This window comes from Scyliorhinus canicula, unplaced genomic scaffold, assembly GCF_902713615.1.
Source record: "Scyliorhinus canicula unplaced genomic scaffold, sScyCan1.1, whole genome shotgun sequence".
Lineage (NCBI taxonomy): Eukaryota > Metazoa > Chordata > Chondrichthyes > Carcharhiniformes > Scyliorhinidae > Scyliorhinus > Scyliorhinus canicula.
In genome coordinates, this window is record NW_024055974.1 from 68,232 (window position 1) to 95,846 (window position 27,615).

The 27,615-nt window shown below is 45.5% G+C and overlaps 2 protein-coding genes across 2 annotated transcripts in view; one reads left to right on the plus strand and one right to left on the minus strand.

The window, feature by feature from the left end:
• Nucleotides 1-417: 417 nt before the first annotated feature.
• The window catches only part of LOC119961397 (gastrula zinc finger protein XlCGF26.1-like), a 40,706-nt gene continuing 13,508 nt past the window's right edge, over nucleotides 418-27,615 (minus strand). Inside the window, exon 2 of the mRNA XM_038788788.1 lies at nucleotides 418-1,028. Within this exon, the coding sequence (XP_038644716.1) occupies nucleotides 569-1,028 (460 nt within the window). The 3' untranslated portion in view covers nucleotides 418-568. The remainder of the gene's footprint in view (nucleotides 1,029-27,615) is intronic.
• LOC119961394 (zinc finger protein 91-like) lies at nucleotides 7,269-20,764 on the plus strand. The gene is made up of 3 exons (XM_038788783.1): nucleotides 7,269-9,162; nucleotides 15,665-17,451; nucleotides 19,976-20,764. Exons 1-2 carry the CDS (start codon nucleotides 8,062-8,064, stop codon nucleotides 16,664-16,666), a joined length of 2,103 nt encoding a protein of 700 aa, XP_038644711.1. The 5' UTR covers nucleotides 7,269-8,061; the 3' UTR covers nucleotides 16,667-17,451; nucleotides 19,976-20,764.

The following is a 27,615-nucleotide window of genomic DNA, read 5'->3' on the forward strand; positions in this document are numbered from 1 at the left end:
AGATCATTTTTAAGGTGGATAATGACGGTGGATTTAAAGGTGAGAGGGACAGTACCAAAAGAGAGAGAGACCCGTTGACATTATCAGCTAACACGGGGAAGTTGGGTGATCAGTAATCCTGAGAATAGGGTCAATACAGCAGAAGGTGGAACTCATGGACAAGAGCACTGAGAGGGCACGACAGAGGATGGCAGAGAAACTGGAGAAAGGTGTGAGTTCAGAGCTCAGAAACAAAAGTCTGACCCTAGTGGGCTCATGGAAGGGAGGGAAGCAGCAGAGGCAGCTGATCGGATTGTCTCTGTAGCTCCATGAGTTCCTCACACTTGTTGGAAGTGAGAATGGGAGACAGGGAAGAACAAGAGCCCTTCAAAAAGGAATTAATGCGAGTTAGAGATATTAAAAAGACGCAACGCAGTGTACTTAACACAAAGTTGATTTATTTAACATTTATCTAGAATAGTAACTTGGCTGTTAACTGGGCTGGGGTTTAACAACATCAGCAGAAACAGACCCCAATGAACATGGTTCAGTCCTAGATGTGATTAACAACAAAATTCAATCACTGTAGTTACTTGTGAACTCGGTGGTGTCTCAGTAGGTTGGATGACTGAGTGAATCTCTTCCCACAATCGGAGCAGATAAACGGCCTCTCTCCTGTGTGAATTCGCTGGTGTGCGGTGAGCCCAAACGATTGCCTGAATCTAGTCGCACAGTGAGAGCAGCTGAACGGTCTCTCGTCAGTGTGAACGCGCTGATGGTACATTAGATCCTCAGAACTTTTATGAAACTTCCTGCAGACTGGGCATTTAAATGGTTTCTCCCCAGTGTGAACTTGCTGGTGTCTCAGCAGATCAGACGACTGAGTGAATCCCTTCCCACACTCGGAGCAGGTGAACGGCCTCTCCCCAGTGTGAATTCGCCGGTGTACTGTCAGTTGTGATGATCGCCTGAACCCAGTTCCACAATGAGAGCATCTGAATGGTCTCTCGTCAGTGTGAATACGTTGATGCAGCATCAGATTCCTGGAACTTTTGAAGCACTTCCCACAGTCTGGACATTTAAATGATGTCTTGTCAGTGTGAATTTGCTGGTGTGTCAGCAGGGTGGATGAATCAGTGAATCCTTTTCCACACTCGGAGCAGATGAACGGCCTCCGGTGTGAATGCGTCGATGAGTTTCCAGTGCAGACGGGTAAATGAATCTCTTCCCACAGTCTCCACATTTCCACGATTTCTCCACAATGTGTACGGTGTTTTTTCCTTCCATCTTCAATTTCCAATCGCATTCACATTACGATCAATTGGGCGTCTGTCTGATCCTGATGTGATGAATGGTTTCAGTTTTCCCACTGAAAATCATTGTGTTCTCATATCCTGTGTAATTGTTTCAAAACAGAAAATAGGGAGTGAGAGAGAACCCACAAAAACACAAAGACAGGTTGTGAAATTGAACTGAATGAATCTGGTCATTTGTGGGGCCAGCGCTAGGAAAAAGTGACCATGAAAACTGCTGGATTGTCATCAAAACCCAACTGGTTCACTGATGTCCTTCAGGGAAGAGAACCTGTCAACTGGTTGGAGCGTAGATTAGACATCAGCCTCTTTTGGAGGAGAGAGAAAGCTGGGAGCAGAATGGGTAACGGTGACGGACTGTATGCATCTAAAGCTCAGCTAGAACTTTGACAGAATCTCCCGGATCTTCAACCTTCACCACTGAGAAGGATCAGGATCGCAGGTGTATTTGAAATGCATCACCTCCAAGTTCCAATCCAAGACACACACTGTCCTGATCTATCTGACAGCCATGATGTGAAGATACCGGTGTTGGACTGGGCTGGGCAGTAAGAAGTCTTACAGCACCAGGTTAAAGTCCAACAAGTTTGTTTCGAATCACTAACTTTCAGAGCAAAGGTAGCCAAGTTCCGCACCCATGAGTACGGCCTCAACCGAGACCTTGGATTCATGTCACATTACATTCACCCCCCACCATCTGGCCTGAGTTTGAGAAACTCTACGAACTGTCCTGACTTGAGACAATTCATACCTCTTTAATCTATGATTATCTCTCTCTCCAGTTGCACCGTCTGGACCTGTAAAGACTTAATTACCGGCAAATACTCGCATTCAAAGTATCATCTTGCATCATTGACTTTGTCTATATATGTGGTTGTGGAACCCACCTCTTCATTCACCTGAGGAAGGAGCAGTGCTCTGAAAGCTAGTGATTCCAAACCTGTTAGACTTTAACCTGGTGTTGTAAGACTTCTTACTGTATCTGACATCCTGTACTGGATGAACAGAAATTTCCCCCAATGAAATAATGAGAAGTTTGAAATCATTGTCTTCAGTCCCTGCTACAAGTTCCACACCCTAAGCATTGATTCCATCCCTATCCCTGACAACAGTCTGAGCTGAACCAGACTGTTTACAACCATGGAAAAATATTTAACTAAAATAAAAGTTAAAAACTCTGGAAATCTGAAGTACAAACAGAAAATGCAGGAAAAACTCACCAGGTCAGGCAGCATCTGTGGAGGAAGATGACTCTTCCGAAACCACAGCTCGGTTTCTGACCACATATCACTGCCACGGCCTTTAATGAATTTCTATCTCGTTCACATCACCCGACTTAGTCTTGTCTCATGTTTCTGATGTTCACACACATTCCTTTATTGTCTCTAGATTTGACTATCCAAGAAATACACTTACATTTAGGTTCTGGTGAATGGAGTGACTGTCAGATTTTGATCTGATATTTGGTTTGACTTTTCCACCTTCAAATTCTGCTCTTCCAACGTCCTGTAAAGCAAAAGTCATCACTGTCAGTCCAGGAATAAAAATTGAGAAGAAACGTTATGGTTCAAGTTTGCTGTGTGTAAATCCTCCCATTAAGGGCCATATGGGGATAAGTTGGGGGAATGGGCCTAGGTATGGTGCTCTTTCAGAGGTTTGGTGTATATTCAATGTGCCGAATAGTCTCTTTGCACTGCAGGTGGTCTATGATTCTTTTCTACTCTGTGAACCCCCTGTAAAAGGAGTTTTCAGAATCAATCACTGTCAGTCCAAGATTAAACACTGAGAAGCGACAAACATTTCTCTTGGTTTGAGTTTTGTGTGTGTAAATCCTCCCTTCCCAACCCCCTGTAAAAGGAGTTTGCAGAATCCATCCCTGTCAGTCCAGGAGAAAAATTCACAACATTCTCTTGACAGGACGGGATCAACGCGCATGCGCCTTGCTGCACGTTATTAAAGTTGGTGCAAATGGTTTTGGGCCTTTCGCCAGCTGCCGCCGCCCCGTTTGGGGCGAATGCGGGACCGATCGGTTCTTATTTTGATTTCGAGTCCTGCACTGGGTGTTTATGAACCCTCAGCACCCACTCCGCCCCCTCCATTACCCGGCCACAATCGGCTTTTTCTGTCTATTCGCGGAATCCAAATGATCTCCTCCCTACAAGGGCAGCACCCACACTGCGCATGCGGCGGCAGCACCCACACTGCGCATGCGGCTGGTGGAGCCCACACTACGCATGTACCATTTCCAATCTGCAATTGCGTCTGCGCAGACCTCTTGTCAGGGGGGGAGGGGGAGGGCACATTCTAATTCGCTCTGAAGGTTGGGTAATTCTTCCGGCATTGGGGAGCGATGTGTCCCATTGGAAAATCAGGTTTTGTGACCCGATTACGCTTGGAGCCCGAGAGACACTATACAAAATTATAAATCAATTAATACTGCAATAAAATGTGCCCGAGTCCTCCAGCATAATTCTGTCTTGTGTGTAATTAACAGCAAAATAAAATCCCACAATTCGATGTGAACTGACTAGGGCCCTTTTTTATTTGTTCATTTGGCATGGGTGTCGCAGGCTGTGCCAGCATTTATTGCCCATCCCTAATTGCCCTTGGGGGACAGTCAAGAGTCAACCACATTGCTGTGGGTCTGGAATCACATGTATAAAGATTATTATTATTACACCAGACCAGGTAAAGGTGGCAGATTTCCTTCCCGAGCAGGTAAGAAGAACAGGTGTTTTGTTTTCCTTCATTGAATATTTAGATCGTATATTTTTGGTAAGACTGCAAAAAAAATTTATGTTCCAAGTTTCAATTTCCCACCAGCCTTCGGGTACTGAAATGCAAGATCCTGCAGATGATGAATATCTGAAGTAGAAGCAGAACGTGTCAAAACTACACAGTAGATCTGGCAGTGTTTGTGGAAAGATACATATGGTTTTCATTTCAGGTCTGTGAACTTTCATCAGAGCTGCACTGTTTCAGTGCACATTTTATGTTCACTCTTTCTCAACCCACAGATGCTGCCAGATGTTACATATATTTGAAGCCTTCCGTGTTTCTTTCTCATTAGAAGTTATTCTTACTAACATATTGCTATTTTCATCCCTCTACAAGTAGAAACATTGTCCACGTGTCTATCCTGTTAAAAGCTTTAATAATCTCAAAAATCTCAATCTGGTCATCCCTCATTATTTTCCAAAGAAAACATGTTCAGCCTGTTCAACTTTATCCATAGGAATTAACCTTCCCGTTCTTGTTTCATTCCAGTACATTTTGATGCAAGGAGCAGATACAGCCTCCGCCCTTTCACCTCTTCCAGGGGCTGGTTTAGCACACTGGGCTAAATCGCTGGCTTTTAAAGCAGATCAAGGAAGGCCAGCAGCACGGTTCAATTCCCGTACCAACCTCCCCGAACAGGCACCGGAATGTGGCAACTAGGGGCTTTTCACAGTAACTTCATTGAAGCCTACTTGTGACAATAAGCGATTTTCATTTCATTTCATTCCTTTCCCACATTCCAGGACCCCAAATCCCATTTCCAGGTGACAGTGATTAACTTGTGCTGTTTGCAGTTTAGTTTTCTTTTTGTGCTGCTCGCAGTGTGATCTCCTCTACACCGAGGAGACTAAATCCACTACACAGTGGAAACTAAATCCAAATTGAGTGCATTCTTCGAGGAACATCACATCTGGAATCGTGATCCAGAGCATTCAGTTGTCTGCTACTTTGATTCTTTGCCCTGCTCTCAGTCTAACCTCTGTCTTTGGCATCCCAAACTATTCATTTGGAGCTCAACGGAAGCTCAGAGAACAGAACCTTATATTTAATCGGGCATTTTACAACCCTCTAGATGCACCATTCATATTAATAATTACAATTCAGAACCAGTACTCCCTTTTTCATATAATAGGCGCTGGCAATTGTTCTGCTTTTACCAAGTATACAAGGGGAGAATGTTCAAACTCCACACGGATAGTGACCCAGGGCCGGGATCGAACCTGGGTCCTTGAGCCCTCGTGAGCTATCAGTGTCAATTAAATCTCCTCTTAGCCTCCTCTGTTTTTAACAAACATCGAATCCAACCTATCCAATGTTTCCTCACAGTTCATTTTGGTGTGAATGAGGTTCAGGGAATGTTCCCTAATTTCTCTTCCCTGATCTTATGATTGAGATCATTCTTGTTGGGAGCCTGTTCGATGTCAGCGACCAGCAGTCCCATAGGAAGTGACCATTTTATTTCTGTAATTCTGAGCAGTAGTGTCCCTCACACTTCCAGTGAAGTGGAGGGCAGTTTTTATCGTCGGCTGCAGTGGATTGAAAAACATTTGACAGAGTTGTGCACCAACACGATGCAGTTTGGATGAAAGTTCACAGTCTTGAAATGTTAATGATGTTTCATGCTTCAAGATAAAACCATTCTGCCTGAAAATTCCAGCAGGTTCTCTTTTTTTTTTGCAGATATCAATCATCTGCAATAATTTGTTTAGTTTAACTGAAGAATGTTGAGAATGTGGAACTCGTGACAAAAAAGTTCTGGTTAAGCAGGAAACCGATTAGTAAAGTAACAGCATTAAAAGATCGTTATCATTGAAAGTGGAAAGGGATTCACATTGTCAGACCATTTACTGATACACCTGGAGAGACCATTCAGATACTTCACTTGTGTGTAGGTAGGTATGACCCAGGAACGGGGATTTCCTCAGTTCTCCCACCTGTCCCCAGTTTCAACATTTCCAAGGATTTCAAATACAATCTGTACATTCTTACTGGCAAGACGCAGTTCAAATGTGTATAGGGAAGGAACCCCTTGTTCACTCCACTGCTGAGTCTCCAGTGAGTTCATTTGTAACTTTCTGGACTTTTCTTTTGTTAATTACACCCGAGATAGAACTAGAACAAAGAACAAACCAGGCCCTTCGGCCCTCCAATCCTGCACCGACCATGGTACCTGCCTAAACTAAAACCCTTTGCACTTACAAAGTCTGTATCCTTCCATTCCCACCCTATTCATATATTTGTCTAGATGCCCCTTAAATGCCGCTATCATTCCTGCTCCTACCACCTACCCAGGCAGCGTGTTCCATATAGTACCGGAGTAACTATAACTATAGGTACCGCACTCGTATTCCAACTATCCAACTCATCAGACTCATTTGATTCTTCCCAACTTCCTTCTCTTCATGAACCTCTGAAGGTAAAACATGATTTATATGTACCAACCTAACCTTTCCACTATGAAACATCTTAACAAAATATGTGCCAGACCCACATATTTTCATGACGCTTCCTGGTAGCCACTTCAAACACTTGTCATGTTCTTTCAAACTTAACTTTCTGGTTCAACTTCAGACTTATTTCTCTCACTGTTGATACAGAGCTCCAGGGTCCATGGTTCAATTCCCGACTTGGGCACTGTCTGTGCGGAGTTTGTATGGTCTTCCTGTGTCTGCGTAGGTTTCCTCCAGGTGCTCTGGTTTCCTCTCACAAGTCCTGAAAAATGTGCTGTTAGGTAATTTGGACATTCTGAATTCTCCCTCCGTGTACCCGAACAGGCGCCGGAATGTGGCGACAGTTACCTCATTGAAGTGTTAATGTGAGCCTACTTGTGACAATAAAGATTATTATTATTATTGTATTTCCCACCCTATGTGTAAAAAAATATGGTTCAAGGACTGTGGTCTTCGGTTCAAATATCAATTGATCTAATAATTGTATATCTTGGTGTGGTGTTTCAATCGAAATTGAATCAGAACCAACCCAGCAATCGTCACTGTGCAGAATGGGCTCTATCCTCGCCAGAGAAACGGCATGCGCAGGCGCAGTAGCAAATTGTGAATTGAGCATGCGCAGTAGCTGTACTGCAGCTGCGGAGAGACAATAATGAGGTCTCCGCAAATTATGAGAAACGGCAAGTTTTGGGAAGGTAATGGAGGCAGAAGAGTGGGTGAGAAGGCTTTGTAATTACTCCGTGGAAGCGTTCAACCCGAGTACGACCCTCCAGGTCCTGATTTTGCATCAAGTTGGAAGTAATTTCGGTGCCGCATCTCCCCTGCTAGGCCCCAGTTAATGGCCGCCATCTTTACGTGGTGCAAGGGGAAGGACGGCGCATGCGCATCCTAACCAGGGCAGCAGTGCGCGTGCGCGGCGAGAATATGGAATTCTGTTCTGGACTGACAGTGATGGATTGTGGAAACGCCTTTTACAGGGGATCAGAAGGGGAGGATTAACACACAGGAAACATAAACCAAGAGAAATGTTTTATTCCTGGACTGAGGGAGATTCCTTTTTTTTATGGGACATTAGAAGAGCGGAATTTGAAGGAAATTCAGGGGTTACAGGTTATAGGAGGGGTTACGGGGATAGGGTGGAATTGAGGGCTTAAGTTGGTCAGTGCAGACTCGATGGGCCGAATGGTCTCCTTCTGTTCTATGAAATATTGAACAACAATGTCATGGAGTGATTTGAAAAGAACAATGAGAACTCAAATAAAAATAGAAAATTCTGGATAAACTCAGCAGATCCGGCAGCATCTGTGAAACGAAAAACACGCTTAACGTTTCGGGTCCATATGACCGTCCCAGTTGATTCAATCAGTTCAGTTTCACAACCTGCCTTTGTGTTTTTGTCGGTTCTCACTCTTTTTAGTTTTATATCAATTTCACAGGGTGTTTTGAAGGGGAGGATTTGAAGTTGTGAAACTCAAAGCAAACATCACATCAGGATCTGACAGTCACCCAATTTATCGCAACCTGAATATCGGAATTTGAACATGGAAGGAAAAAGTATTGTTCACTCGGAGTATCGACAAAGTTTCAGCCAAACATCTGGCCTGTCGGAACATAAACTCAGTCACACTGGGGAGAAGCCATGGAAATGTGAGGATTGCGGGAAAGGATTTAATTACCCATCAGAGCTGGAAACTCATCGGCGCAATCACACTGGAGAAAAACCATTTACCTGCTCCCAGTGTGGGAAGGGATTCATTCTGTCATCCACCCTTCTGAAGCACCAGCGAGTTCACACTGGGGAGAGGCCATTTAAATGCCCAGACTGTGGGAACCGCTTTAAAAGTTCTGGGAACCTGATGACCCATCAAAGTGTTCACACTGATGTGAGGCCGTTCACATGCGTTCATTGTGGGGCTGGATTCAGACAAGCATCTCACCTCACTGTACACCAGCAAGTTCACACTAGTGAGAAGCTATTCACCTGCTCCCAATGTGGGAAGCGATTCACTCGGTCGTCCCACCTGCTCACACACCAGCGCACTCACACTGGAGAGAGGCCATTCACTTGTTCTGAGTGTGGGAAGGGATTTACTCAGTCATCTGATCTGCAGTCACACCAGCGAGTTCACACTGACGAGAGACCTTTTAAATGTCCAGATTGCGGGAAGTGCTATAAAAGTTCCAGGGAACTGGTGCGCCATCAACGTGTTCACACTGACGAGAGACCGTTCAGGTGCTCTCATTGCGGAACTGGGTTCAGGCAAGCTTGTCATCTCACTGCACACCAGCGAATCCACACTGGAGTGAAGGCATTCACCTGCTTCGAGTGTGGGAAGGGATTCATCAATGCATCCAACCTGCTGACACACCAGCGGGTCCACACTGGGGAGAGGCCGTTCACCTGCTACGATTGTGGAAAGGGCTTCATTAATTCATCCCACCTGCAGACACATCAGCGGATCCATACAGGGGAGAGGCCATTCACCTGCTCCAAATGTGGGAAGGGATTCATTACTTCACCCCACCTGCTGACACACCAGCGGGTTCACACTGGGGAGAGGCCGTTCACCTGCTCTGCGTGTGGGAAGAGTTTCACTCAGTCATCCACTCTGCTAAGACACCAGCGAGTCCACAATAAACTACAATGATTAGATTTTGCTGATAATGACATCCCAGACTCCACATGTTCATTTGATTGCTCTTCTGCTGATGTTAATAAGCTCCATCCCATTCTCAGGTCTTGCTATTGTGGAAAAAAAGTCAAATAAACCAGCTTTTTGTGAAATATACAGTGTGTCTGGTGTTTCTAGTATCTCAAACAAGTTAGTTCCTTTTGAAGAGCTGTCTTCTCCCCTTTTCTGTGAGGAGCTCATAGAGTTTCTTCTCACAAAGACTGAGACAATCCAATCTTCAAAGATGTAACAAGCATCTTCAGATTTAGATCTTGTAGATGTCGTATATCTGGACTTCTGGAAGGCATTTGATAAGATGCTGCACAGAAGGTTAATTCACAAGGTGAAATCACATGGGGCTAGGGGTTAGGGCCCCACCGTGCCGACTTCAAGATCCGACCCCAGGAGCGCCCAGGGAGGGAACAGACCATGGGACCAAGCCCAACCTGCCCCAGGAAGCCCCTGCCCACGACCCAGGACCCCAGAAACAACGGAGACCGCCCGCGAGGACCCGAACACGCTGCAAGGTATTCCCGCGCCCGCAGAACGCCGGGACCCATCCGGATCGCAAACTCACCCCCCCAGCAACCCCTTTACCTCAACCAGCACCTGGGACCCTGCCAGACGCGACCCCGGAAATGTAAACAGCGCCCTGGACCTCGCTAGCGCCCTGGACCCCGCCAGATGCAGCCACCTACCTTCCACAAGGGCGGACGTCTCCCATCGGATCCCAGGATCATCCAGCAACAGCCGCCGACCGAGAAAGCGAGGGAAACGCAGCGGTCTGCAGGTTAGACTGAAGCAACACGGTTTCAAGACCCCTCTCCCCAGCATACTCCTGGCAAACGTCGAAGCGATTGAAAACAAACTGGATGAACTTAACGCCAGACTTACCTCTCAGAGGGAGGTAAGAGACTGCTGTGTGCTCTGTTTCACAGAGACATGGCTCACCCCCGCCTCACCGGACTGTGCCATACAACCTGAAGGCTTCTCTATTCACCGGGCGGACCACACGGCATCTTCAGGCAAAGCGAAGGGTGGAGGGGTTTGCCTCCTCATCAACTCCTCCTGGTGCTTGGATGTGGTGACCCTGGCGACCTACTGCCCCCCAGACCTGGAATACTTGACCGTAAAGTGCCGCCCATACTATCTTCCACGTGAGTTCACTTCAGCCATTATCACAGCGATCTACATCCCACCCCAGGCAAAAGTGAGGAAGGCGCTGGATGAACTGTACACAGTCAGAAACAACTATGAAACAGAATACCCAGAGGCCTTGTTCATTGTGGCCGGAGACTTCAACAAAGCCAACCTCAAGAGTGTACTGCCAAAATTCCACCAGCACATCTCCTGTCCCACCAGGGGCGACAACACTCTTGACCACTGCTATTCAAAAATCAAGGGCGCCTACCGTTCCATCCCCCGACCGCACTTTGGGAAATCAGACCATAAGACTGTGCTCCTTCTCCCGGCTTACAAGCAGAAACTCAAGCGGGAGAATCCAGCTAAGAAGGTTGTGCAGTGCTGGTCCGAGGAGACAGAAGAGCTCTTACGTGACTGCTTGGAGACAGTGGACTGGTCCATATTTAAGAACTCAGCGACTAACTTAAATGAGTATGTCACCACCGTCACAGACTTCATCAGCAAATGTGTGGACGACTGTGTGCCAAAGAAAGCAGTACGTATGTTCCCCAACCGGAAACCATGGCTCAACCGCAAGATTGACTCCCTACTGAAGGACAGATCTGAGGCGTTCAAGGCAGACGACCCTGTCCTATACAAGAAATCCAGGTACGACCTCCGCAAAGCCATCCGAGATGCCAAGAGAGAATATCAAACTAAGCTAGAGTCACAGACAGACTCTTGGCGGTTGTGGCAAGGACTAAACAACATAACAGGCTACAAAGCAAAGCCGAGCAGTATCTCTGGCAGCAGCGTACCCCTCCCCGATGAGCTTAATGCATTCTATGCTCGGTTTGAGCAGGTAACCAACAATTCGCTATCGAGTGCCCCAGCAACCCATAATTCACCCATACCCACCATCACAGTTTCCGAAGTCAGACCGGCCTTCCTGAAAGTGAACCCACGGACTTGTGTACTTGGCTCTCCACTCTGCAACTGGATCCTTGACTTTCTGACCAACAGACCACAATCAGTAAGAATGAACACCAACACCTCCTCCACAATAGTCCTCAACACCGGTGCCCCGCAAGGCTGCGTACTTAGCCCCCTACTCTACTCCCTGTACACACACGACTGCATGGCAAAACTTGGTTCCAACTCCATCTACAAGTTTGCTGACGATACGACCATAGTGGGCCGGATCTCGAATAACGACGAGACCGAATACAGGAGGGAGATAGAGAACCTAGCGGAGTGGTGTAACAACAACAATCTCTCCCTCAATGCCAGCAAAACTAAAGAGCTGGTCATCGACTTCAGGAAGCAAAGTACTGTACACACCCCTGTCAGCATCAACGGAGCCGAGGTAGAGATGGTGAGCAGTTTCAAATTCCTAGGGGTGCACATCACCAAAAATCTATCCTGGCCCACTCACGTCGACGCTATCACCAAGAAAGCACAACAGCGCCTATACTTCCTCAGGAAACTAAGGAAATTCGGCATGTCCACATTAACCCTTACCAACTTTTACAGATGCACTATAGAGAGCATCCTATCGGGCTGCATCACAGCCTGGTATGGCAACTGCTCGGCCCAGGACCGCAAGGAACTTCAGAGAGTCGTGAATACTGCCCAGTCCATCACACGAACCTGCCTCCCATCCATGGACTCCATCTACACCTCCCGCTGCCGGGGGAAAGCGGGCAGCATAATCAAGGATCCCTCCCACCCGCCTTACTCACTTTTCCAACTTCTTCTATTGGGCAGGAGATTCAGAAGTCTGAGAACACGCACGAACAGACTCAAAAACAGCTTCTTCCCCACTGTCACCAGACTCCTAAATGACCCTCTAATGGACTGACCTCATTAACACTACACCCATGTATGCTTCATCCAATGCCAATGCTTATGTAGTTACATTGTATATATTGTGTTGCCCTATTATGTATTCTCATGTATTTTCTTGAATTCTGTTTAATTCCCTTTTCTTCCTATGTACTGAATGATCTGTTGAGCTGCTTGCAGAAAAATACTTTTCACTGTACCTCGGTACACGTGACAATAAACAAATCCAATCCAATTTATTAGGTTAGATAGAAGACTGGTTGATGGGCAGGAGACAGAGAGTCAGGATAAATGGTTCTTTTTCTGGATGGCAAGATGTAACTAGTGGGCTGCCACAGGGTTCAGTCCTTGGGCCCCAGCTATTTACAATCTGTATTAACAACTTGGATACAGGGATAGAAGGTTCTATAACAAAATTCGCAGATGACACAAAAATAGGTGAGACAATAAGTTTTAATAAGGAAATAAGAACTTTACAAATGGACATAGATAGGTTAGGAGAGTGGGCCAAAATGTGGCAGGATGGAGTTTAACATAGATAAATGTGAGGTCATGCATTTTGGTCGGAAAAATGGAAAGGCAACTTATTATCTAAATGGTTAGAGACTTTGGGGTGCTCCGATGCAAACAGATCTGGGTGTCCTTGAGCATGAGTCACAGAAAATGAGCATGAAGGTGCAGCAGATAATAAGGAAATAAAATGGAATGTTGCCATTTATAGCAAAAGGAATTGAGTATAAAGGTAAGGAAGTGTTGCAACGATACAAGATGTAGAGATGCCGGCGTTGGACTGGGGTGAGCACAGTAAGAAGTCTTACAACACCAGGAAGGAACCTGAGGAAGGAGCTGCACTCTGAAAGCTCTTGTTTGAAACAAACCTGTTGGAATTTAACCTGGTGTTGTAAGACTTCTTACTGTGCAACTATACAAGGCATTGCTAAGACTGCACGTGGAGCACTGTGCACACTTTTGGTCCCCTTATTTGAGGAAAGATGTAGTGGCATTGGAGGCAGTTCAGAGGAGGTTCACTAGATTGGTTCCAGAGATGAGGGGTGTTGTATGGGGAGGGATTGAACAGTTTAGACCTATACTCTCTAGAGTTTAGAATAATGAGGGGAGATCAAATTGAGGTGCACAAGGTGCTAAAAATATGGATAAAGTAGACGTGGAGCAGATCGTTTGTCTTATGGGGCATTCTAAAACGAGAGGTCATAATCTTAGAATAAGAGGTAGCAAATTTCAAACAGATTTGAGGGGAAACTACTTCTCTCAAAGGGTTGTGAATCTGTGGAATTTGCTACCCCAGAGTGCCGTGGACAGTGGATGCGGGGATAGTGAGTAAATTTAAGGAAGAGTTAGACAGATTTTTAATTGGTAATGGGTCAAATGGCCTAATTCTGCTCCTGTATGTTATGAATTTATGAAGAGGCATCTGGATGGATACATTGGCAGGATTCTCCCATCCCGCGGCAGGGTGTCCACGCCGTTGAAAACGCCATCGCGCTTTACGACGCCGTGAACGGGCCTCTGCCAGGAGTAATTATGGCCCCTTTAGGTGGCCAGCACAGCATTGGAGCGGTTCACGCTGATCCAGCTGCATATCCCGGTGCGAACTGGGCGCCGCGGGATCCGCACATGCGCAGTGGCCTCCTTCAACACACCGGCCCTGACGCAACATGGCACAGGAGTGCAGAGGCCAGCACAGAAGAAAAGAGGCCGGGGGACAGAGAGGCTGGCACGCGGGCCCCGATCACTGGCCAGGCTTCATCGGAGGCCCTCCCCTCCCCCCCACCCCGGGGTCAGGGCCCCCCTAAGCCTGCCACCCGACCTTTCCACACTGAGTTCCTGCCGGCTGAGAGCAGGTGTGGACGGCGCCGGCGGGACTCAGCGTTTTCACTACAGCTGCTCGGCCCATCCCAGGCTGAGAATCGTCGGGCCGCCGCGTAGAGCGGCCCGCGCCGGCCAACCACGTTGGCACCAATGGCGCCAAGGGGGCATGGCCCGGTCGTGGGGATTCTCCAGCCCGACCCAGGGCTGGAAGAATCCCGCCCAGGATAAGGGAGCAAACCAGGTAAGGGCAGAAGCTTTTTAAGTTAGGGCATCATGATCGCCACAGGTTTGGAGAGTCGAAGGACCTGTCCCTGCTGTACTTTTCTTTGTTCTTTGTTCAGGGTTGTGAGTGTCTCCCCTGGTATTCATGTGACTGAACAGATCTTTAAACACAAGGGGCAGGGCGTCCCGTAAGGTACTGGGATCCGGAGGGCAGGATTTGTTTATTTTTCTTTCCTCCTCTGCTTGGGTCTCAAAGGGTAATGCAGTTTGATGGACAGGCTGCCTGTATTCTGAACAATGGGTAACAAGCTCCGCCCAGTTATTCAAAACATTGCCCCCAAGAAAGATGGCGATCGCGCATGCGTCTTGCTGCATGTTGCCCCCAATAAAGATGGTGACCGTCAACACGGGCCGAATATGAGGAGCTGCAGCCCTGTTCGTTGTAAATGGACCCGGTTTGTCCGCTTTTTTGCCTTTCGGTTTACACAACATGTCTAAGAAATGTCCCGCCGAGCTGTCCGATCCTTCTCACCCTCCCTTCTCTTCGCGTGTGTGGATTCGCCAGAGAAGTGCTTCTTAATCGCCATTACTTGCAGTGCGCATGCTTTAGTTGAGTCCCTCATTCACTGTGATTGGTTGGAGGACCAGCTGCTCCCGCCCCCTCCCCCTATTGGTCCGGAGCTGCCGTCAATCACTTCCGGGGCATTGAGAGCCAGAGCATGCGCAGTCCGGCTGTGGGGCTGCACATTAGTGAGCATGCGCAGTGTGACTGATGCCTTGGCCCTTCTTTGTCCCGGAGAAGCGGAGTCAGCGTCAGGCGGTGGGTCGGAGGATTTGGAAACACTTTGTGGATCCGCAAACCCTTCACCATCATTGGCTGCGCTGAGAGTGGAGACATGAGATGGTGAGATGGGTTTGGATTTCAGCCCGGGGAGGAGGGAGAGTGTGTGAACAAAGAAAATTACAGCACATAAACAGGCCCTTCGGCCCTCCCAGCCTGCGCCGATCCAGATCCTTTATCTAAACCTGTCTGGACGGGGAATTACAGCTTTGGGGGAACAGGAGAGGAAAAAATGTTCCAGAGAAACTAGAATTGTCTGTTCAGAATTAGTTTTGCTTTTCCAGGTATGAGAAGAGCAGGATTTACAGAAATTCACATTGAGATCTGACGCAGCCACTTGATTCATCAGGACCTAAATACTGTTGGCATTTACAGTGGAAGGAGAAATGTTTGTCTGCTCATCTTTGCATGAAAATTTCAAACATCAGTGTGACTGGAAAAGCCCCGAGACACACACAACACACACTTGAGTGACGGTGTTCCAGTGAACTGACTGTAGAAAGAGCTTTAACCAGTTACACAACCTGAAAATACATCACCATTCACAGTGGGGAGAAACTGTACATGTGCTCTGTGTGTAAATGAAGCATCAACTGATTGTACAAACTGGAGAGACACAAGGATACCAGCACTATGGAGAAACCGTGGAAATGTGGGGACTGTGGGAAGGGATTTAATTATCCATCCCGACTGGAAACTCATCAACGCAGTCACATTGGGGCTAACAAAATGGAGAAACCATGGAAATGCGATGATTGTGGTAAAGGATTCAATTATCGATACCTGCTTGAATACCATCGACAGAGTCACACCGGGAAGAAGCCCTTCATCTGTTCCGAGTGTGGGAAGGGATTCACAACCTCATCCCACCTGCTGTTACACCAGCGTATTCACACAGAGGAGAGGCCGTACAGCTGCTTTACCTGTGGAAAGAGGTTCTCGTGTTCATCCAACCTCAATGCACATCAACGAGTTCACATTGGGGGGAAGTCGTTCACCTGCACCTTGTGTGGGAAGGATTGCGCTGGTCCATCCGGTCTTTGGTCACACCAGCAGATTCACAAAGGGGTGAAGCCATTCATCTGTTCTGTGTGTGGGAAGGGCTTCACTCTGTCATCCAACCTGCTGTCACACCAACGAATTCACACTGAGGAGCGGCCATTCAGCTGCACTTCCTGTGGAAAGAGGTTCAGATCTTCATCCAACCTCAGTGCGCACAAGCGGGTTCACACTGGAGAGAGGCCATTCACCTGCTCCATGTGTGGGAATGAATTCACTAATTCATCCAGCCTCCAGTCACACCAGCGAATTCACACAGAGGAGAAGCCATTCATTTGTACGTACTGTGGAATGAGTTTCAGGCAGTTATCAATCCTCATTGCACATCAACGCACTCACACTGGAGAGAGACCATTCACTTGCTCCGAGTGTGGGAAGGGATTTACTCAGTCTGGCAGCCTGCATTTACACAAGCGCACTCACACCGCGGAAAGGCCGTTCACCTGCTCTGAGTGTGGGAAGGGATACACTCGGTCATCCCACCTGCTGACGCACCAGCGAGTTCACAACTGTCTGCAGGGTTTGGATTCTGTTGTTAATCACATCCAGGATTGATAATCTGACAATATTTGGTTTGTTTCTGCTGAAATTAACAATCCCTACAACTGGCTGGAGTTTAATATTCTGGATCTGTCACTAATTGTCAGGGCTGCAATGCTCCTTTTAAAAAGCACCATCTGTGATTTCTTTTGCTTTAATTCAGGAACTTTCAAGAATAACGTGTTAATAATAAACTTATGAACTTTTCCTTCAATCCAAAATGGACCTTTGCTGCAAACTCTACAATACACTGTCTCCAGGTAAAAGGTAAAGTCATCCAAATGACCACAGGCTGACTGGTTGTGATTTAACCTGACGATCATGACACCTCCAGCCAAGGGCAAGGTTGAGAAGGCGGACCTTCCTGAATAACCCACACTGCTGACCTGCTCTGCATTATAGACCAGCTGTATAGCCAATTGAGCTAAACTGGCCCCACTGTCTCTAAGATTCCGCTGATTCACATCTCCAATTAGAAAGTGGTGATTAATCCTTGCTGATTCTTACCGAATTACACATTCTTCACAATGACACCTCCACTATCAAATTTAATTCTCAAGGAACTTAAAAGAACTTAAGTCACTTATTAGCACTGAAATTACAATTGTTGAAAAGAGAGAAATGTTGCTGAAGCTTTTCATTTTGTACTCATCAGGACAAGCCGAAAAATGCCAAATTTCAAATGATCGTAATTAATACAACAGGGGTCAAGAGTGCTGATTGGTTCGCAAGTGCACTCTCATTGGCTGAAACATGACTAGAGAAATCAACAGGAAACTACAGGTTCCTTGAGCTTTCGGGTAATTCAAATAAAGTTGCAAGGCTTAATCATATTCCTTTTGTTTACAGAGAACTGGTGCCTGCATATGAAAGCATGTCGCTTTTAGCAAAATACAATGAGTCATGTTACGAGCTGGACTGATTATCTTAAATTGATTGTTAGTGTAGCTATTAGCGCATCAGATTGTTCAGATCAATGGCAAGTTTAATTTTTATTGCACTTTTAAAAATAAATTTAGTGTACGCAATTCTTTTTTCAAATTAGGGGACAATTTAACGTGACCAATCCACTACCTTGCACATCTTTTTGTGTTGTAGGGGTGAGAACCACGCAGACACAGGAAGAATGTTCAAACTTCACACGGACAGTGACCCAGGGCCGGGATCGAACCTGTGTCCTCGGCGGCATGAGGCAGCAGTTCTAACCACTGCACCGCCATGCCGCCCCTTTTATCACGCTTTGAACATTGCAAACCAACATTTGACACTGCGGCTAGCACGAGGGGCGAAGGGATCAAAGGATATGGGGGAAAGTGGGATTAGGCCAAGGAGTTGGATGATTAGCCATGAGTGTAATGAATGGCGGAGCAGACTCGAAGGGCCAAATGGCCTCCTCCTCCTATTTGCTATGATTATATTAGCCACTGTAGCCACCTGAGGTGGCCACTGCCCAACACAAAATGGAAGATTACAAAGAATGCAGGGAAAATGCAGGGAAAGTGAGCAGCATGGTAGCATTGTGGATAGCACAATCGCTTCACAGCTCCAAGGTCCCAGGTTCGATTCCAGCTTGGGTCACTGTCTGTGCGGAGTCTGCACATCCTCCCCGTGTGTGCGTGGGTTTCCTCCGGGTGCTCCGGTTTCCTCCCACAGTCCAAAGATGTGCAGGTTAGGTGGATTGGTCCAAAATTGCCCTTAGTGTTGGGTGGGGTTACTGGGTTATGGGGATGGGGTTGGGGTGTTAACCTTGGGTAGGGTGGTCTTTCCAGGAGCCGGTGCAGACTTGATGGGCCGAGTGGCCTCCTTCTGCACTGTAAATTCTATGATCAATGTTGCAAAAGCAAGCAGCTTGCAAAAGCACTTGTGTATTCTGACTGCTGCAGAAACCAGGCAGCACTGTGAAAGAAAACAAGTTAGCATACTAATGAGGCGATACCGGGTGATTCCCAGGTACAATGGAAACAAGTTAACTCAAATCGCTACAGTGAATAGAAGGCCAGACTTCTCAGCGCCAAGAAAAGTCCAAAACAATAAGCCCCAAGAACTGCCCAGTGATCGCGGGACTGCCCCGTTATTGGGGAAATTCAAATCAATCGATTGGGAAGAGACCCAATCGATTGCGGGTGTATAGAGGGTCCGCCCAGGTGGGCGCAAGACCCTGGGAGAGGTATAAGACAGAGACCCCGACCCCAGCTCGCTCGCTCAGCCAGCCTCATCTTGACCAGCTCCTCTTAGCCAGCGCTCTCCTTGATCACCGTTGCAGCAGAAGACCTTGAGAAGAGGAGGCTTGGTCAGCAGCCACCACCAATTAAGTGTCACACAACGCACGCTACGAGAGTAGACACTCCTGACCCTTTTAGTCCACACCGATTGGAAGCCTGCGATCCAGGACAAAGCTAGAGGCCGTTGTTCCCTGATCGGCAGTTCCCTTATTCCAGTATTGACCTGTTAGTGGTAGGATTAACCTAGTCTTGTCGTTTTATATGCATAATTAGTAGATAACTATTATAGTAAACGTGTCTTGTTTGAACTTACTAACTGGTTTATGAAGTTATTGGTCTGAACTTGAACTTGAAACTTGTGGCGGTATCTTAACGATACCTGGCGACTCCAGAGCTAAGGAATGAAACAGAGCCAAATTGAGTGTTAAGCACACTCACCCAGAACGAGCAACACCACATAAGGTGATATTAGAACAGATGTTCAAAAACTTGGTTAAAGAGATTGGATTTAAGGAGTATCGTACAGGATAAAAGTGAGGCTCAGAGTTGGAGAGATTTAGGGGAAATTCCAGAGATTGGGTTCTGAGGATTGGAAAGAACAGTCCCAGTGGTGAAGCGATGAAAATCTGGAATACTTAAATGGCCGGGATTAGAGGAGTGCAGAGATCTGGGAGGGTTGTGGGATCACAGGCATTGTCAGAGATATGGAGGTCACAGCCAGAGACAGATTTTTAAAAAGGTGAGAATTTTAAAATTTTGCTACTTAAACAATAATCTTTGTGGGGGCCAAGGGTTTGGGAATTTCTGGTTGAGTTGTAGATACACAAGATTCCTGTCCTTTGCCCCGTTCACTCTCCTACTCCCTCTCTCGCTGTCCTCTCATAGAAGCCAGAGACTTGTGTCGGCCCAGACTGGGTGACAGGTGCAAATCCCTGAAGGATATTAGTGAACCAGTTGTGATTTTACAACAATCCAGCAGCTTCCATGGTTGCTATTTCCGACTGACAACCCCACAAATGACCAGATTGATTCAGCTCAATTTGAAACCTGCCTTTGTGGTTTTGTGGGTTCTCTTCACTCCCTTTTCCCTGTTTTAAATCAGCTTCAGGGAACTGAAACCAAATCATTGGGATCTGATAGAGTTGCCCAATTTGTCACTATCTGAACATCAACATTGGAATGTGAACACGGAAGGAAACAGCACCGTTGACACTGCAGAGAAACCATACACTTGTTCTGTGTGGACAAGATTTCAACTATTCATCTAACCTGGAGAGACACAAGGACACGTGGGGAAACCTTGGAAGTGTGAGTACTATGAGAAGGGATTCAGTTATCCTGTTGAACTGAATCAGCACATTCACACTGGAGAGAAGCCATTTACCTGCTCAGAGTGTGGGAAGGGATTTACTCGTTCATCCCACCTGCTTACGCACCAGTGTGTTCACACTGCGGAGAGGCCACTCACCTGCACCATATGTGGGAAGGGATTCACTCGGTTATGCCACCTGTAGAAGTCAACTGTTACCTGACACACCTAATAGGTAGAGGATAGTTATTTAGGATAAATATTAAGCCCCAGTTTTACCATTTTAAATTAAGGATTTTAACACTCTCAAAACATAACTGTTTCATAGAACCAGCATAATTCACTTTACTAGATTAAAACAGACACTTTAACTGATTTAATGAATACATTTTTCAAGTCAGTGTCCAAGGACAGAGCAGGACCCGTAGCAACAGCCATAGACATGAAGGCTTTATTGTTATAATAGCTAAGCCAGCAGACAACCAGTTTTTGTGTTCTTGATAAAGCACAATAGAACATAGAACAGTACAGCACAGAACAGGCCCTTCAGCCCTCAATGTTGTGCCGAGCCATGATCACCCGACTCAAACCCACGTATCCACCCTATACCCGTAACCCAACAACCCCCCCTTAACCTTACTTTTTTATTAGGACACTACGGGCAATTTAGCATGACCAATCCACCTAACCCGCACATCTTTGGACAATATTGCATTCTTTAACATACACAAGTATGCAGATACGAAACAATTAGAACTAATGTTGCATATTAAAGATGGACGGCTTGCCGTCAAATCAGATGTGTTTGAGTCTAACCCAAACCAATTAGGATTATATTGGGGTGTGATTAGATGGCTTCAGACAGATATGAAACAGTATAACTGAAAAGTTTTGTTTGGCCATTTGTGAGTGGTGTTGGTTTGAAGCTGAAGATTAGCTGGATTTCTTTCTCTCTTTTTGAATCATCTATACTTTGATCTGAACTATTCACTGCCTCCTGTATTCATATTTCATTTTCAGACTTTGACTTTTAAAGTTATTGTCAAGCTGTTTGCCTCAGCAAGAAGATAATTTCTGTGATTCTTTGAAAGCTTCAAATTGTCTACGAGTTGCCTTTCAAAATTACTTTCAAATTGTAATCAATAGAAGACAAATAAACAATTCCTATTTGCACCTGAGAAGTTTTAACTGAAATTTCTGCTGAGTTCCAGTAATCTCAAAGTGCTGCTGACAACCGAATGGTTAAATCCATCAACTTGGTGTAGTTCGGCAAACAGGGGAGGCACCAGCCAGGAAGAAAACGGCTAGAATGGGGTAAGAAATATATTTTTGATCCATTCTTATAGCCGCATCAAGCAGTGCTTCGACCCCTTAGAAAGGACCTTTTTATAGATTGTTAATTCAATCAGGTGCCGGTCATTGAATCTAAAATAAAATGGGACTGAAAAAATAGTCACGGTAGTGTACACAGATATGCAAAAGGAGTTGACGACCAAAATATTGGGTGTAAGGCTGAGTTTATGGTGGACATGGCTCCTAAAGTAGTTTCAGAACCTTCAAATGGAAGAGAACTACTTCCCACAACGTGCAAGGGAGGTCGTGCTGTATCGGATGTCTCTATTGATGATCTTGGATCTTTGATTTGTAGACAATTTGGACTGTCTGCAGTTGCCACAAAAATTGAATCAAAATATGATATCCCCAAAGGACAGTGGTCCCTTGATAATATCAAGAAGGCATGGGGTAAGACCACACGGTTAAACGGTGGAAGACGTATGAAATGGTCTTTTGCAGTAATGGCACAGCTCCAAAAACATCAAGAGACAAATGCAAAAACAAAATTCGATTGTGAGCTTCAGTCCACTAAAGATCAACTTAATGCAGCTGTTGAGGAATTACGAGATGCAAAATCCAAACTTGAGCATTATGATGAAATTAAAACATTGTTGGAAAATTAAACCTTTAAGGTTCAATTGTTATCTTTTCAAATCGCAGAATTGCAACATCAAGTTGTTGAATCAGAGTCAAACTACCAACAGTTGCAAACAGAAACTGAGCAAATCAAAAGTCAAAATTGCCAGTTACTTGAGGAAAAATGTATTTTGGAAATTGACATGGACACCATGAAATGTCACAAATTACTGACAGACAAATTAACAGCACAAAAGACTTCAAATCTGTTTTTAAAAAATGAGCTGAACTCTCCAAAGTAAACAGCGCCACCAACTGGACAATTCAAAATGATGTTAACTAAGAGCTAAGGTGTACCAGTGATAAATAAATCAAATCTTACATTATTGCAAGCTGCTACTGACATGAAAACAATGAATACACTGATCGAGGTTCCACAAGGGGGGTCTGGCCAAATGAACTATCTCTCAAGGACACTTTTACCCCAGAACAAACTGTTATCTTACTCTGAGACCGACCACAAAATGCTGCTGGCCATGATCCAATTAAGCACCAAACAGCCACCAGAACTGTTTGCAGCTTTAAACTTGATCCTACCCAAACCTCAGTCCAAAACCTCAATTGCTAACAAAGGCATGTCAATCGTTGCCTCTCCTCCGTTAACGATAAATCCAAGCCTTGCATTCACTTGAAAAAAAAATTCCAGAAGATTTCTTTCTCGTGTTGAAGACGGCCATTTTGCGAGTTTGAGATTTCATGGTTGCAGACTGGTCTACGATGAAGGCCAGCCTCCTGGCTACAGGGATACGGGACAAGTCACGTATCGCTAAAAAGTTGCCAAGAACGGTCAACTTGAGAAAACTGTTATTAATCTGAATGTTGCTTTATTAATTTTAGGAAATTAACATATCTTGTTAGCTGTGTTTCCTTTAACAGAATCGACTAGTTCATCTACAGAAAACCAAGATACAGCGCAAAACTGGTTCAGTTATATATTAAATAAGTTATTGTGTTTGATATTTTAAAATAAATGTTTAGAATTAGCTTGGAAATTAAAACTTCAGAAAAGTAACTCTGATTAAAGCAAATCCATAGAGAGAACATATTGTTCTAAGAGACTTGATAACGGGAATTTGGCAGCAATCCAACTTTTACTCCCAGTCCATTTGAGTGACAAATATAATAAAAAGTTCAGAGATGAGAATGGCATCATTCCAATTTATCCACCCTATACACCCCTTTTTGTCTCTGCAAGAAAATTAAACCTTTCAACAAGCTTTTATGTATAATCCAAAAGATGTCACAGACTTGACAATTCACATCCAATACAAAGTTTCATTAGTATTCATTTATTAGTGAATTATTATTAATTTATTAATAAATTACATAATCAATTTTGATCATCATTTTACCATTTATTACTAGATCATATGTTCAACTTCTTATTGTATAATCATTTTATTTGTATCCATGAAATTATTATTATTAATTGTTTATTGCTGAATTTTGTAATCATATCAATTTTAAATCAGTATATCAATGTTAAGATCTGTAAATGTTAACCGTAATACTCATTTTCAGTTATTTGACTGGCTTTGTAAATGTACCAGATTCACATCCAAAAATCTATTCTCCTGTGTAGCTGTATTCATCATTTACATAACATACCAATGGGCTAAGTGTATCAAAGAACTATTTGCTAAACGCAGGGGACCAACTGTCAGAATGATTCACACTAACTCTACTGCACCCCCAATTGATGAATTTGAGATTAAATACTATTGTTGAAATGTTACTGATCAATCAATTATTTGACTGTATTATTAACATATTGTATAATTTATTAATACTGAATCAGTATAATCAAATTTGATTAATTTATTAATTGTTATTTTGTAATAATGATTCTTTAAGAATTTTAATGATTATTGTTGAAATGCTTGTTGCAATGCTAAGTGTCCATTCTATTGTTTAAAACTGCAATGACAATATGAATGAGTTATTCTTTCCACTTTTACCTATCCTATCACATTAATGATGTCTTTTATCTTATTCTGATATATCTCACTTGATCTTTCGATTTATCAAAGGGTCGAACTGTAGAAGCCAGGTATTTCAAATATACCTAATATAGGTAAAAGATAGCTGTTTGAGCGTAAATATTAAGCCCCAGTTTTAAAATTAAGCATTAAAAAACACATATTCTGAAAATTCATTGACATAGTTTTAAAGTAACACAGAAGTCTGATAAGACAAACACTTTTCATTACATTTCTCCAAGGACAAGGGCTGGATCCATGGCAATGAGGTGGCAGGAGTGAAGGTTCTCCTGTTCTCACGCCGTTCGAGATTAGGGTGAATCACATTCCATAACTTATACAAGGTGAAATGTTTTAGACTATGTTGCCTTGTTTTTAATAAATGGACATTTAATAAATGGACAGTTCGAACATCGAATCAAATATATTTGATTCCAACATTCTCAAAACAACAATTTTATAAAAGCAGCTCCGAGACTTGCATTCGCTCCCAGTCAATTCTCACCCTTGTTTTCAAATCCCTCCATGGACTTGTCTCTTCCTGTGTCTGTCATCTCCTCCAGCTCCACAACCCTCTGAGATATCTGCACAGCTCTGATCCTGGACTCTTGTCCACCCCCCGATTCTAATTACTCCGCCATGGTTTTAAGTTCCCTCGGCCCCAAGCACTGAATTCCCTCCGTAAACCTCCCCGTCTCCACCTAACGTACCTCCTTTCATAGTCTGTAAAACTCACCTCTTTGACCAGGTTTTTGGTCACCTGTCCTAATATTTCCTTTTGTGTCTGGGTGTCTCACTTTGTTTTATAATGTTCCTGTGAAGTTGACTGGGATGATTTATGATGTTAACGGTGTTATATAAATAGAAGTTGTTGTTGTTGACTGTAACCCTGATTTCCTGTTTTACAATATCCCACTGGTTTCACAACAAACTCTATCTCTGATGTTTTGCCCCCTGCGGGTTTGCAGCCTCTATAAAGACGGCGGCCGTTAACTCAGGCCTGTCACCGGGAGCAGGCTGCAGCTGTCCCCCCGCTCGATGCAAACCCGGGCCGGGAAACTTCTTATTGGGGTTTGCAGCCTCCACCGGGTTTCAGTGAAACCTGCCACTTCGTGGCTCTGCCAGAGACCTGCTCCTTTTGCGGCCTGGTGGAGACCATGGAGCACGTTTATGTTGTCTGTCCCAGGCTGCACCCCCTCTTTGATTTCTTGACGTTGTTGTTGAGGTTTTATTTGCACTTCAGCCCCACGCTCCTGATCTACAGACATCCGGTGCGGCGAGGGGCGGGGAAGGCGGAGGACGTCCTCGTGAACCTGCTCCTGGGCCTGGCCAAACTAGCCATTTATCGGTCCAGGCAGCTGGCGAGCGAGGGGGCCGTCCAGCCCGACTGTCTACCCCTCTTCCGCGGCCTCGTTCGTGGCCGGCTGTCCCTGGAGAGGGAGCATGCGGTGTCCACGGGCACACTGGAAGTTTCCGTGCTCGGTGGGCGCCGCAGGGGTTGGATTGCCTTATTGACCCCGATTTTCACACTCTAATTTTACGGGTTTTAGATAAGTTTCTGTTCCCTTTCTTGTTCCATTTGGGTTGTGCTCCACTCGTTGTTTTAGCAGCACTCCCTTTTGTTTTATCCATTATTTACTTTATTTTCTTTTGCTTAGTTCTTTTCACACCCAGCATCATGCTAAGGCAGATGCTGGCTTAATCCTGCATATGAACATAAATGTGCAGGTCTCAAAAATCATTTTAAAAAAACGAACATCAACATCAGACATAAACTAAAGTGGTGAAGCCACAAAACAGCTTCAGTGAAACCTCCCGGCCGAGTCCAGCATCGGCACTGCGCATGCCCGAACTCACAATGCCGTGGGAATGATTGACGGCAGCTCTGATCCAATAGGAAGAGAGGGATGGGCCTGGAGGACCGAGTGGTTTGAGCGGGTCCTCCAACCAATCGGAGTGAATGAGGGGCGGGGTCTGATCCCGGTCTCCCACGTGAGGTGGAGCATGCGCTATGCCGAGTACAGTTCAGGATTCAGGCCGTGGGCTGGAGATCCCTGGTCAGATCCCGCTCGGTGAGTCCTGAAGGAGGGATGGAGCCGGCGGATGGGTCGGGAGGCTTCATAAACACTCCGTGTAGGCGCCGAATACGAATGTCGGATTTGCAGTTGAACCGGCGAAAGGTGCTCGGGCTTTTCACCGAGACAGGCCCGGCTGGCCTGGCGCATGCGTACGGAGCGAGAGTCCCGGCTTTGCTCCGCCTCCTATTCACTCTGATTGGCTGGAAGACCAGCCGCTCCTGGTTAGTCCTCCAGCACCGCCCCCTGAGTTGGAGCAAACCCTTCAGCTTCATCCAACAGATAGAACAGAGAAACATACAGCACAGAATAGGCCCTTCGCCCACGATGCTGTGCCCAACCTTTGTCCTAGATTAATTCTAGATTATCATAGAATCTACAGTGCAGAAGGAGGCCACGCGGCCCATCGAGTCTGCACCGGCTCTTGGTAAGAGCACCCTACCTGAGGTCAACACCTCCACCCAACCCCATAACGCAGTAACCACACCCAACACTAAGGGCAATTTATCATGGCCAATCCACTGAACCTGCACATCTTTGGACTGTGGGAGGAAACCAGAGCACCCGGAGGAAACCCACGCACGCACAGGGAGAATGTGCAGACTCCGCACAGACAGTGACCCAAGCCAGGAATCGAACCTGGGACCCTAGAGCTGTGAAGCAATTGTGCTATCCACAATGCTACCGTGCTGCCCTTAAGAACAAATTAATCTACACTTCATGATTCTACACTTCATTATTGTACCATAATCCATGTACCTCTCCAATAGCCGCTTGAAGGTCCCTAATGTTTCCGACTCAACTACTTCCACAGGCAGTACATTCCATGCCCCCACTACTCTCTGGGTAAAGAACCTACCTCTGACATCCCCCCTATATCTTCCACCATTCACCTTAAATTTATGTCCCCTTGTAATGGTTTGTTCCACCCGGGGAAAAAGTCTCTGACTGTCTACTTTATCTCTTCCCCTGATCATCTTATAAACCTCTATCAAGTCATCCCTCATCCTTCTCCGTTCTAATGAGAAAAAGCCTAGCACCCTCAACCTTTCCTCATAAGACCTACTCTCCATTCCAGGCAACATCCTGGTAAATCTCCCTTGCACCTTTTCCAAAGCTTCTACATCCCTCGTAAAATGAGGTGACCAGAACTGCACATAATACTCCAAATGTGGCCTTACCAAGGTTTTGTACAGCTGCATCATCACCCCACAGCTCTTAAATTCAATCCCTCTGCTAATGAACGCTAGCACACCATAGGCCTTCTTTACAGCTCCATCCACTTGAGTGGCAACTTTCAAAGATCTATGAACATAAACCCCAAGATCTCTCTGTTCCTCCACAGTGCCAAGAACCCTTCCGTTAACCCTGTATTCCGCATTCATATTTGTCCTTCCAAAATGGACAA